Source organism: Saccostrea echinata, unplaced genomic scaffold, assembly GCF_033153115.1.
Source record: "Saccostrea echinata isolate AGI-Se365-2 ecotype Australia unplaced genomic scaffold, CSIRO_AGI_Sech_v1 ptg000075l, whole genome shotgun sequence".
NCBI classification, from domain to species: Eukaryota; Metazoa; Mollusca; class Bivalvia; order Ostreida; family Ostreidae; genus Saccostrea; species Saccostrea echinata.
The window spans coordinates 1846124-1860218 of NW_026889824.1; the positions used below are offsets into that span (position 1 = coordinate 1846124).

General features: G+C 33.6%; 1 protein-coding gene and 1 long non-coding RNA gene across 2 annotated transcripts; one reads left to right on the forward strand and one right to left on the reverse strand.

Moving 5' to 3' along the window:
- Nucleotides 1-921: 921 nt before the first annotated feature.
- Nucleotides 922-2904, reverse strand: LOC133176496 (protein PML-like). The gene has a single exon (XM_061311615.1). It carries the CDS (start codon nt 2872-2874, stop codon nt 1144-1146), a length of 1731 nt encoding a protein of 576 aa, XP_061167599.1. The 5' UTR covers nt 2875-2904; the 3' UTR covers nt 922-1143.
- A 9471-nt stretch (nt 2905-12375) lies between these two features.
- On the forward strand, nt 12376-13931 carry LOC133176484 (uncharacterized). The gene is made up of 3 exons (XR_009719473.1): nt 12376-12518; nt 13407-13500; nt 13838-13931. It is a non-coding gene; the product is annotated as an uncharacterized LOC133176484 (long non-coding RNA).
- The last annotated feature ends 164 nt before the right edge of the window (nt 13932-14095 follow it).

A 14095-nucleotide genomic window follows, 5' to 3' on the forward strand; every position in this document is an offset into this window, starting at 1 on the left:
TTTTTTAATGCAATTTAAGTGTTCCAATGTGGACTATTCTTTTTTTTCAGAGAAATTACATTAATATGATATTAAGCATACATCTGTATGTGAAGTAGGATCTGATGGTAATTCTCTACTTAAATGATTGGCTAATCAAATAATTTGACTTGATACATAGACCCCTATACAATATTACATGATAGCGCATTAATTCAGTGTATTAAGATATCCCACGTGTTGCTGAATTTGTCTGATTTTTCACTTGGGTGTACATTTTGTTTCTGAGATATACAATTATACAGTTATCTGTAAATATACATTTTTCAATTTTGGATTTTTCAGTAATTACTCTTTAATTTAAATAAGTTATATAGAAAATCTTAATTAAGAATATTTTTATGTTTTTATCGATTGTCTGTATGTTTGTAGGTGTTAAGGGTGAAGTATAATGGTATTATTCAGGAATTTCTCAGTATATTATACAAATATATAGACAATATAATGGGCATTTAGGACCACTCTTTCCTCGGTCCTTGTATGTAGACGTAGTTATCTTTTCTTCAGTACATTTCCACAAATTAATACTGTTTGTGTGGTCATATGACATACAATGTATTTATGTGTAGTTGTATTTTTCAAAGTGCTACATGTATAAGTTAGCGTATTTAGCATATTAGTTCCATTTTTTTTTTTAATCCATAATCAATGCCTGGAAGGAAATGAATTTTTCATTAGATCTAGTCAGCTGTCCATTTCTAACCTCAAGACCAATTGTGCAGTTCAGATATTAAAACATATAACATCAACTTAACGTTGTTGTGTTTCAAAATGAGTAGATACCTTTAAGTTTGTACTCAGTTTATTTACTGTAAATGTATACCAAAAAAAACATTCAAAATTCAGTACAATCCTGTTTATTAACTGATTAGAGTAATCATTTACTGGGGTTAAGCTTTGAGTTCTGATCGACATTTTGCAGAAATTGCCAATTTAATCAAGAGTACATTAAATTCTATATATAATATAATAAACACAGTGATCAATGTAGAAAACATTATGCAGGATACCAATTTAATTTCTGTTCACAAGTTAACTAGAGTTTTTTTTTTTCAGTTCAGAGTAATAACTGTTGTACCTAGTATGTTTTCAACAAATTAAGAATCACTTTGTATACTTGAACAGAGTCAGTGTGTTGGTGGATAGTTGTCCTACATAGAGATTGTTCTCATCATCCACACACACACTACGGGGATACTTTACCCCTTGTTGTTGTGTGAGTAATAGAGACAAGAACTGACCGTCCTGATCAAGGAGGTGAACAGTGTTACTGATAACATCACACACCAGGATGTGACCGAGGACATCAGTACAGATTCCATAGGGATCAAACCCTGACTCCTGACCAGTGTAGGAGAACCTGTGTTGTCCTGATTTATTCACCACCACTACTCCTTTCCAATAGTCTGATGTACAGATATCTCCATTGATGTTTTCTGTGATGTAGCGTGGTATTCTATACAGTCCCTGTCCTTTGTTATCCCTCTGTATGTTCTGTAGTTCTTTTCCTGTCTTGTTGTACCTGGTGACTTTAGCCTCTCTATCCTTCTTCATCCCCACCAGTAAGTCCCCGTTGATGTGGGAGGAGTGTATGCTGAGTGGTATCCAGTCTCCAGTTTCAATGAATTCAGTGATATTATTATCCTGTGTTATCCTATTGATGACATTCTTATCTTTGTCTGTAAAGATCAGATCCCCGTCCTGTGTCACTGTGTGGTAACCAAGTCCATCACTGGTTTCTATCTTCTGTATCACATTCCCCTGTAGATCTGTTTGGACAAGATTACCAAACATGTCACTGATCCAGAGTCTGTCTGATTGATCTAGTGATACATGGTATACATCATCAACACCTGGTACCTTGAACTCCCTGACCTTGGTGACAGAGACAGATAGAGACATTGTTTGTTTCTTGTCAGATTTCACATGTTTATCTTGTTTTGTCTGTTCACTTGTAGATTTCATTGATGTAGCAGTAGGAGGAATTTCCATTGGCTCTACACTTCTTAGTTCTTCCTTTCTATCTGTTACAGTTATCTTCCCCAGTAATTTAGCAACATCTTTTTTGCTGTAAATAGGCAGAGAAAATTCTGGTGTGACAGGTTTCATGGTTTCTGGTATGGATTGTATTTTTATGTTCTCTGGAAGTTTAGTTGTGACGTTAGTGAGCTCAGTAGAGGACAGGTAACTCTGGAACTCTTTAACAAGATCACTAAGATAGGCAATATAGTCATTAAATGTCTTCTCTTGGCTCTTTAATTTCTCCAGTAGTGACTTCTCTATTTGGTGTAATTCTTCCATTTTTTCTGAGAGCACTGTGTCCACCATGTTTTTGAGAGACTCGGCTTCAGCCTTCATGGATGTCCGTATGTTGTCCATGATCTGTTTAACTTCAGTGGCATCTTCCTGAACTTCTCTCTGTAAATCCTGTGATGTTGGAATAAAATAGTTATGGATTTTAGAGATTTCCTTTTGGCAAAGTTCAAACTTATCTGTGTAAATAGTTTCTAAATCTGTAAATATATGCCCATGGTGCTCTTGCATTGTTGAACACTTTGAACATAAAGGAACATTGCATTCTTTGCAGAGAATATCTATTTCTTTGGTGGGGTGGATCTTGCATTTCTCCACAGGAAGTTGTCTTCTGCGGTGCTGATAAAGGACCACCTCATGGTTCTTGTTTTTTTTACTTTTCAAATGTTGGTCTCTGCATTGTTTACACATCTGTTGATGGCAGGAATTGCAGTAAAATTCACAATTTCTCACACAATCTTCAGAACCACACTCTAGAAAGTGTTGGGCAGTGCCTGGAATTTTTGGTTTGGAAAAAGCCATCTGAAATCAACATTTAGAAGTTCTTTACATGCCTATAGAAACTGTTTATACATTGTACATGTAATAAGTATTACATTCTGAACTATATGTAGTAAGACAATGTTCCATTAGTCTGACTGAAAAAAAAATCTAACCAAATTCTTTCAGTAATATCGTAGATTATTTTTAATAGTGGAACAATTGCAAGGTATTGTACGTCTTTTTAAACGTGTTTTTTCTTGACTGAAAGTGTCAGAATCTTTAATTTAACAACTTTTAAGTGTATTTACAGTAGATTCAAAATTTTATTAATTTATTTTACATTTAACAATCCGGAAGACAAGCCTCTATGGATTTACACATAGATTCAGTGTTTCACATTTCTTGCAAATGTAGGACAGAGTAAATTCACAAATGCTTTCTGAAAAGAATTGTTGCCTACATACATACCTTTACTTAAGTTGACACAAATGTCCTCTACATACACTTAATTTGGAATGTCGCAGTGAGATTTTAGTCGAGACTTGAATGAGATCTTAAATTTACTTCCTGGTTAGAGATAAATATTTAAATCACCTGGTTATATAAACAACAATTGCCATTTCTTTGCACAAAATGATAAGTATGCTCAGTTGTGTGCGATTTGACACGGTTCATAAAATAAATAAATACCATAGATTAACTTACCTTTTTTAAATAAAAATAAAGATGTGTGTGTAATTGGTAGTCCTTCTATCAAAGATTTTTCAGTGAAATTAAATGAATGAATTGTAAGCCCTATTTTCTTGTGAGAAATAAACTTTAAAAAAAAAAGAAAGAAAGAAAAAAAAAATTATTATCATATTGATAACGGTGTCTTTTTGATAATAAAGCATTTTAACCAATTTTTGATTTAGTAACCTAAAAAAGTGTCAGAAAAAATCATTATATCCTGATACGTGTATTGTGTAATTATTTTCCTTTAAATTAGCCTATATTTTAGCAATTTATAGCAATGATATTGGATATGGAACCCGCATCAACTTGTCAAGGTGCTCTACCATCTGAAGCAGGCCGACAGACATGGCCAAATCATCACATCAATTTAGGTCATTCATGCACGGATCTAAAGCGGGTGGGGGGTTCGGAGGGAGGGGGGTAGTCTGGAATCCCCCCCCCCCTGGAATTTGCAGAGTTATTAAAACTAGATACTGAAGCAAATAAAATATGACTTCGGACCCCTCCTAGAAAATGTGGACCCCACCATCACCACCACAAAATAAGTGTTTTTCACGTTTGGGAAATGGATTTTGCCTTTTTTTACTTTTCTTTTTCTTTTGACTGGGTTGGATCCGCGCCTGTAGGTAGGCTACAGGTAAGCTATATATTTCACAGGCATTTATAGGGAAGGGGGCGCCCCCTCCTATTCGATTTTTTTTTGAAAATTAGGGATTGACACACTTTTTTTCCCCCATTCGTGAATTCTTATAATGTATGCATTTAATATAATCCTTTTATTTCTATAAGCCTTTTTTAAAAATATCTAATTCAGTCGAAAACGATATTTTTAAAAAGAGCTCACAAAAGGGTGATATTCACTTATCGATTACATATAGTGAATATAGGAAAAGGGTATGTCGAACCCAAAAAGAAGGAAAATGGGGACATAGCCTACACCAAGTACCTGGTATAATTTTTATTCGAAGGTTGATATTTTTTTCAATTTACTAGTATCTTATTCATTTAGGTTATTTGTTATTCCAATGATTTCTCTAAAGTATTATTAAGTTAAAAGGGCATTGGCAAATAAAATAACGGTACCTGGTTCAATTTAACTCGATATATCCCTTTGAACTCGAAATAATAAGGCACCACATAATCTGAGACATCTGTTTTGTATTTGGATATTTTAGTTGAAAAACAGGTTAATGGTAATGACCTTTCTGTTTCTGACATGTTTCATCTTATAAAATGAAATGTGCATCATGACTATAGATTTAATTTGATATAATGAAATATGTCAGAAATTACAGTAACCGTACAACAAAACTTTATGTTAAACGTGATACCTTCAACTTCTCTATCGTCAGCTTCCCTTATTTATGTAGCAATATATCATTATCACCTGCACTGGCGGATTTAAGGGGGGCGTGGGGGGGGGGGACGCCCCCCCCCCCAAAATTTTCAAAGTATGACATGACTAATGTTAATAATGCCATACTTTGGTTTTATAATTAATGATCTATTAAAAAATGGTAATTTTATTTAATGACCAAGCATCGGTTTTCTTAAAAATCAAGTCTGAAAACCTTGCATTCCTTAGTCGTTTGAAGGGTAGACTGCAATTATCAATTTCCTATCATGATGCAAGGAACAATACTGCAATATTTAAAGGCTGGTCGAAGGTAAATAAATGAATTTAAAATCAGACAGTCTACGTTACAAACCCGTCCACTGATTGATGTATTTATTTATCAAATGGTGTAACTATGCAGTAATTTACTTAGCCTACATGTCGCCCGCGTGGCGCAGTGGTTAGAGCGTATGCTCTAGAGTCGCGGTGTAAGGAGTTGATCCTTACGTCGCGGGTTCGAATCCCACTGTGGGACGTGGAGACCGGTCCTTCGGGTGAGACCGTATAAACCGAGGTCCCGTGTCGCAGTAGGTGCTGGCACGAAAAAGATCCCTCACTACTCAATGGCCGTAAGTGCCGAGTATAGGACAAAATTTGCAGCTCTCCACCGGCAGGTGGTGGTGTCTCCATATGAGTGAAAAATTCTCGAGAGGGACGTTAAACAACATACAAACAAACAAAAAACTTAGGAAAACATAGATACATGACTTTTTTCATTACACAAATCTCATAATCTTTCCATATAAATGGAATTTAACGTCAGGATATAGGTTAGGATGGTGTAACTTCGACCACCTGGTTAATTTCGACCGTTCATAAATACCTTAAAATAATTTGTTTACAACCCATTATAGTGTACACACATCTATTTTATGCAGAAAGAAAATGCATTTTTCATATACAAATCAATGTCGATAATAATAGGCGAAATTTATTTCTTCACTGGAAAATTACATCCAAGAAGAAACTTTATCGCCCGAAAAATTACGGACGAGTATTTTTAAACCATTGCGGGGAATTATCAGTTTATCACTTCTGAAAATATCTTGTATATATAGAAAGACACAGTGGATTTTCCTGGCGTGAAATTTATCAACTATGTTTAATTTTGCAACTTAAATTCATACCTTTTTATTTTATAGTATTTAGTTTTTACAAATAAAATGCAAATCAGCTGAACAGAAAACGACCGAAGTTACCCATATGCATGAATACGGCGTCAGCGGGTAACTCAGTTCGACCAATGAAAATGACGCAATGCTATTTGTTACCAGAAGAAAAAAATCATGACCACCGTCCGTATAAAAAAAATTATTAGGATAAATATTATGTACAAGAATACTCCGTAGAAACTAGTTCTATAACAGTGAAAAAAATCATCTGTTCTGTTTACATGCGGTTTAGATGCCTGTCCATATATATATACATTTGTAGCATGCCTTGACAAATCAGTAAATCAGTCTCTAGGCACCTGGTGCACTTTATGTCTTCAAATTAGGTACATTTTGAAAATCGCGTCTTCTTTTTTTTGTCAGCGAGAACCCTTTGAGATTTCGCAATGAAATTTTGCATAGCAACTCCCTATTGACTAAAGAAGAACCATATTAATTTTAAGGTCAAAGTTCAAGGTCATAAATTCATAAATTCTGTCTGTTATAACACTTTCGTTTCCGCGCGATATCTCGCGAATTCTTTAAGCTTTTGCAATGAAATTTTACATAACAACTCCCTGTGGCCTAAGAAAGACCTCTATTGATTTTGAGGTCAAAAGGTCAAAGTTCAAGGTCGTAAATTCACAAATTCCGTCTGTGTGTAACACTTTCGTTTCCGGGCGATATCTCAAAAAGCTTTAAAAATTTGAGCTTTTGCAAAGAAATTTTATACCATAACTCCCTATGGCATTTCTCGCCTCTCTCAAAGTGTCCCGTTCCGTTCTTTTTTTTTATTTATTGTATATTTAAAAGTCGCTTGGAGAGTTATTAAGTATAATACAGGTTGTCGGCCGACTTTACATTCTAATTACATCTATTAGAACTGTTTAGTAAAGGCAAAATTAGGCAATATATGTAATGTGTAAAATTTTGACAATTTCGAACTTGAATATAAACATTATATGTGACCTAATGTTTGCATTTAATCAGACTTAACTCAATATGAGTCATTAGATCAACTTCTTGTTACATAGTCAAAGAAGCATAACTCTTACGACATTATCATTACTGACGTTTGTGTGTGACCTAGTGTTTGCCTTTAATTTGCTGTATAAGTAGGTGCCTCCCTGGTCTAGGTGTATGTTGCTCGCTCAGCAAGCTAGAGGCCCGGGTTCCATCCCCGATCGATTATATTTTTCTTCTTTTAATTTTTTTTTTTTTTTTTTTTTTTTTTTTTTTTTTTTTTTGATTTACTAAATGATACTATTCAACATGTGAAATGAAAAAGTTATGATGTCTGGCGTGTACAAACTCATAAAATCATTATTACAGTATGATAAATATTCTGTATATTAAAAAGAATCTTCTATACACATATTAAAGAATAAGCAATCAAATCTTTATATCCATATTGGCATCTTTTTTAATTTGCTTCAATATACAGTCCAGTCCAATACGAAAAATCGTAATTTACGAACATTTGTAATATTACGAAAAATCGTAATATTACATAATATCGTAATATTATTCTTATATTATTATTTTACGTTATATAGTTAAATTACGGAAACTCGTAAATATAGCTAGTTTTGAGAGACTATATTACGAGTTTTCGCAATGCAAGGCAAAATTAAGCAGTGAAAGAAACTGAATGGTGTGTAGCGAACTATGACGTCAGAACTATATTAGGTTTCAATGATACTAATAACACGTGGTCACTTTGGTCAGTGACGTCTATCGAAAAATATGGAAACGCAAGAAGAAAGTACCGCCAGCGATGGGTGAGTGAACATTTTGTTCTATTATTCTTAAAAGAGAATTTTCCAAGGGATGGGATCAATTTTCCATAAAACTTCAATGTATCCTCAAGCTTGTCACATAGGTCCGTCTTCCCCGAAATCCCTACTTTTCTTCCGAAATCTACCCTAAAAATCGGACCCTCGTCTCAAACAACGAGATGTTACGGTGGATAACTTGTTCGATTCTCGCTAACCTGTGACTTCGTATGCATTTTGATTAAATGCATCGAAACAAAGAAGAAAATATGAGGTTCTTTACCGAGGCGAAATTGAGGATTTTAAAACATAACTTGATTCTTACAAAAAATCAGAGTTAAAATTTTAGACTCAATTCAAATATAAACCATTCATTGCTCAGATACGAAAATTTTAATACATTCTAAACATTACATATACATTATTAAAACATGTTACACATTATCAAAGTATAATATTATATAATATAATTGCATCGTTAAAAATCAAAAAATTCCAAATGTTCATCTAATAATCCAGTAAAGTTATCAGTCCAAGTGTAAAAAATCAAAGTCATACTAGATATATATTTACCGGGTTTTTGATTCGCTCCTGACAATCAGGAGCACACACTCAGGAGTCAACAGCAATGTTACACATTTTAGCGGGTCAGCAGGAGGTATACTAGTATGTATACAAAGTAATTGTAGAGGGTAATAACATAACGAGGATTACATATCGAATTACTAGTATGAACGGTGGTGTGAGCTGTAAATATACATCAGTTTAAAAATAACATATTTAGAACCCTTACAAATATATCAGAACCCATGTTCTCAGAGTGATTTGAGTTTATCCATACGCTTAGCATTTTTTAATTCAAATATGTTTTATTTTTGATCCTTTAGATTTTTTTTCAATATTTCTTGCTGATATGCATCCACTTGGAAAAATCTCATGTCTTTGTATTTGCAATCTATATGTTGTGCCTATTGCTTAATTATTTTCAACGTTAATTTTGTTTATAATATTTTAATTTATAATTTTTGAAATCGGGATCAAGGAATTCAGTTTTCTTCCATTGTACGCGCACACATGTGCTGTCATTTAAGTCGGCCAGATTAATTGATGACAAACATTGTAACTACGTTTTAAACCTTCAGATTCCTCTAATGACGTGTGCTCCCTCGCCCCCATGCTGTGACTTTTACACTGTTTATTAAATGCGATGTCGATTTTCAATCTATCTTCGCTTGCAATGAAAGTTGTTTTGAGGGGGTATATTGGCTAAAATTCGATCTGCTTTCTTTTCAGCTTTTTCATAAATTACGGGTATTTCACACCTGAAGTAAAATTACACAAAGATTAAGTCTCAAACAGTCGTAAAGAAACAAACAAAAGATTTTTTTTAATAAAAAGAAAATCCACCTCATCGTTCAATGCAACAGCAGTCAGGTCCGTGGCAACTGCTTTAAAAGTGTGTGTGTGCGGGGGGGGGGGGGGACTTCGCAAAAATAATCAGACAAGTCAAAAAAAACAACTTAACTAACTGTCCAAATTCTGGAATTTGCCAGTGCTTGACCTAAGAGCAACAAAAAAAGGGGGGAGCAACTAGCATCTAAGGGAAAATTTACTATAGCAAAATACTATACTACCCCCCCCCCCCCGCCCCCCCCCCCCGGAGTTCTACGGACTTTGCAGGTCTTCCCAAGCGTATATCATTCTGCATAATTACGAAAATAGAGGAAAAATTATATTGTTCAAAGATGAACATGACTATGATACTTGACAATTACTTGAGTGACACCTTTTGTATATTGATTGAAATGATTTATATTAATTTAAAAGGCGCTTACTACTACACCCATACTTTGTAGAAAAGTTGTGGCAATTAATTAGTATACATGTATGCATTACTTGGTTTACGTCCCAACGCGTCGTGGCTCCAAGTCAACAGTATCTCGCCGTGAACCTCTAGCATGCTGGAGTAATGAATGCATGTGCACTAGGAACCCGAATCTTTTGAAACAGATAATGTTCTTTCTTCATACATTGTATTTCATTTTTAATATTCTAGAATTTTATATAAAAAGGATGATTTTCTTGCCGATAATACATGTACTTCCACACTGTCATGTAAATGCAACACTTCGCAAGAAAAAGTTGGGACATAAGAGAGTTAAATGCAGTAAAAAAAGTTAAACGACTAAACATGATAAGCATGTGGGGATTTCCTTTTATTTTAAAGCAAAAACAGTATCAGACGCGTAAAAATAAGAAAAAATATAGGGAACATATGTATCAATTCTTATTTTATTGATACGATCGATAAATACTTCTGTGCAGATCTGTGTCATTTAAGATGCGGATGCAAAAGTGGATGGGAGATATTTCTTTAAAAGTATTCGAGATTTCAAAAGAATATCAGGATTTGATATTTGTAGTAAATAAATTTATGATATTTCCTGAAAAACAACTTGAACATTACCAAACTTAACAATTTTCAGTAAGACCTGTCCGTTTATATTTTTAAAAATTAATATCATAATTCCAGACTCGAGCCCTATAACATCAGCTAGTCTATTAGAATTATTGCTCGAAAAAAACGATGATCAATTAAGCTTATCTTATTACAGTCACATACGATGGACTCTGTTTATGAAGAAGGTCACTTAGGTCAGGTATTAGGCTGTTCAAGGAGCTACATAGACCATAGACGATGATATTGACATCCCGTGGATATAATTTTACAACCCAGCTGGTAAAATTTCGACGATGAAGAAGAGGACAAGAATCTAGTATCATTTTTGAAAGGGGGGGGGGGCAGAAAAAAGACAAAAAGACAAAAAAAGACAAATTACGAGAACAAACCTTGACAAACAATAAAAAGGAATTCGAAAAATTTATCCTATTTCGTAGGAGGGGTGGGTGGGCGGGGGGGGGGGGGGTTAGGTTACAACTTTCTTTCACAGCCAATTTATTTTTCAATACATACCGATTAACTATGATTTAACTATGCTACAACAAAAAGAGGGGAGCAACCAAGTTTTTTTTTTTTTATTAAAGTTATATGTTATGTTGGAAAAAAAAAGGGGCTAGCCGTTCTTAATTGCCCCGTGATTCTACGTGCATGATAATCGATGTTTGACTCGGCGGGATACTTTAGATTTATACGAACTTGAATAGGCAAACTGGTCCCGTTCCCTTCTAGATGAGTTAGGAATCGGTCAAGGCGGTCTATGTAAATTAAATGATGATAATTTTTAAGGGAAAAACATTGATTGTTGTGAAAAATGTTTTTGTACGTGGGTTTGTATTTTTATTTTAATTGTTACAGCAGTTGTAATATATCCACTGTATCCAATGTATACATGTATACAAACTAGGTCACTTATGAGAGAGCGATGAGTAGTGTGCTATCATTACTACACATTGCAAAATGATAAAGTGTTCTTCAGTTTATTTATATATCTTTATTTTTATGGCTTTTCATTTTCGTAAAATTGAAGTTCCCTCCAACCACCGCAACCATTCTTTTTGTTTTTATGGCTTTTGATTTTCGTAAATTTGAAGTTCCCTCCGACCACCTCAACCGTCAAAATCTGTTTATTTTAGGAAAGCAATCTACAAACGGTTTTCCCTTGTAAGAAATTGACATTGTTGGTAGGGATCGTGTAAACTGTAACCCCCCCCCCCCCCAAAAAAAAATCAATTGGATATGTCTTTGATATGTACAGAGTCAGCAATGAGGGCAATTCTAGTATACCGTTCTCCTGTACACTGCTGAACACTAGGTGTACAAGAGAAGACTACAACACAATTAATTTTTTTTTTGTAATTTAACGATCTTTTTGCAATGATTTTAAATCATATAAAGATTTTCGTAAAATTACGGTTTTCTGTTATATTACGGATTTTCGTTACGGTTTTCTATAATGTTACGGATTTTCGTAATATTACAGTTTTCTGTAATGGAACGATTATTAGTATAATAAACATGATAAGATTTCCTAATTCATTTTATTCCGAGGGTTGACAGTTTTCTTAAAATTAGTATAACATGTTCATACTCATTTAAAAGTGCATGTGAGAAACAAAGTTCAAACAGAATTTTACTGAGAATGATCAATCTGAGATAAGAGGTAATGCTACAAGCCTACGTGTACATTAACATGTAAATTATTAAGTGTGTGTACAGGCGCGGATCCAGGAATTGAAGTTGGGGGGGGGGCAAGAAGTAGGCAGGGGGTCTTGGGGCTGCCTTGAGGCCCCAAGTGGGTCATGGTGAAGCCCTGTTGGGAGCCCAGGAGGTGAAGCCCCCGAAAGCTCCTGGTTTCTAGAGAAAATGAGTGTGTTTACATTTTCTTGACGAAACTATGATTTACACTAGCTTTGACAATTTTTTTTGTTTGGGGGGGGGGGGGGTGCGTCGAGTGCACCCCTTAAATCTGCCACTGGGAATATGGTAAAAAGAGGTTCATGTAGTAGTTTGATTTGTAGCTAATACTTATAGTAACTCAGCTTTCCTAATTTGCGGAGAGAGGAGAAAGAAAATCGCTCACTTTTATCATCGTGACGGGCCTGATTTCCTGATCCAAATCCAGCTCATATTTCCAATTTTTATCATTCAAACTATGGCTGAATAAGGTAAGGACTATATAATATGATAAGAGTCAGTTTTGGCCCCCATAAATCAACATTGTTAAAAGTAATTAAGATATGTTAAATTGTTGTTTTATTTTGTTAAAGAGTTTATGTTAGCGATACATATATTTTTAATACATTTCTCTCATCTATATGCATTCAGTTGCCGTAAATGACGTCATATTTGATGCTATTTTTTGCAATTTATTCAAACATGGACCAAATTGTGAGATACATATATTTTTAATACATTTTTCTCATTTATATGCATTCAGTTGCTGTAAATGACATCATAATTGATGCTATTTTTTGCAATTTATTCAAACATGGACCAAATTGTGCATTTTCCTATATGTTTTTTTCCTACAGGAAACATGGGGCGCAGCTTAGAACAAGCAAAATTTTTCTGTCATTAAATCAGTCATGAATAGATACGTCTTTGATGAAAATATAAAGTTTATTCAAGTCTGTGCTCAATATTTTTTGGAATGAAAATTGTCTGAAAATAAGGAATTTTATTCAAGAAATGTTAAAATGGTGGGAAAAGGTATACTTCATGATGTTATAATTCTAAATGAACGGTGTTTTGATCAAAGTTTGAATCACGGTTAAACTTCAGGAATATAGCTGTGCACAGTTAACCTATATATAAAGTAAAATTAAGACATTAGGTTCAAGGGGCCATTTTAGACACTTATCATATATAGTTCTTTCAATTTAATCTGTCTAATGAAAGGAAGAAAGAAGATAAGCTTGAACTTGAATCCCCCAACATAAAACAGTGTGCTGATGATGGTTTGGAGAATACTATTTTGTGTTTTGTTGTTTGTTATAATTAAGCAAACAGTATGTATCTGTTGATTATCTTAAGGGTATTTCTGTGCTTTTCAGATATAGAAGAAAAGATCAAAGATTATTTTTTCAAAGGTTATAGTTACAGACTTATACATTATTTGATCCAAAGAAGATTTAATTGTAATATAAGGTAAATAGATTTTTTTGTTATGAACTCAAGAAACTTAAGGATTTTCTAATTTTTTAGACTTTCTGGGGGTCATGTACATCTTACACTGATCAAGTTATACTGAGATCTGTTTTCCCTCTCATTATCTACAAAGAATTTAATGCAGGACGAATTTTGATTAAAATCTTGTTTATTTATAGCTTGATAAAACTTCAATAAATCATCTTTTGTACAGTTACATATTAAATACTTTCATGGTTAACAAATATTTCTAATGATTCAAATTGTGCACACTTTCTATAGCAAAACAACCACCTATACAATGTATTTTTAAATATTTGTGCATATAATTTTGCAGTTACAATCAGCTAAAGAGGAAGATAATTCCTGAATTGGGTTTGCGACGGAGGGGTGCAAATATTGATTTAGAAGAACTTTTTAAAACTGCACAGGTAATTCAGGATAAAAGCTCATATATATATATATATATATATATATATATATATATATATATATATATATATATATATATATATATATATATATATATATATATATATATATACTTCCATTTTTTTTTTAAAAAATAGCAGAGTTTATTAAAGTAAATGAAATT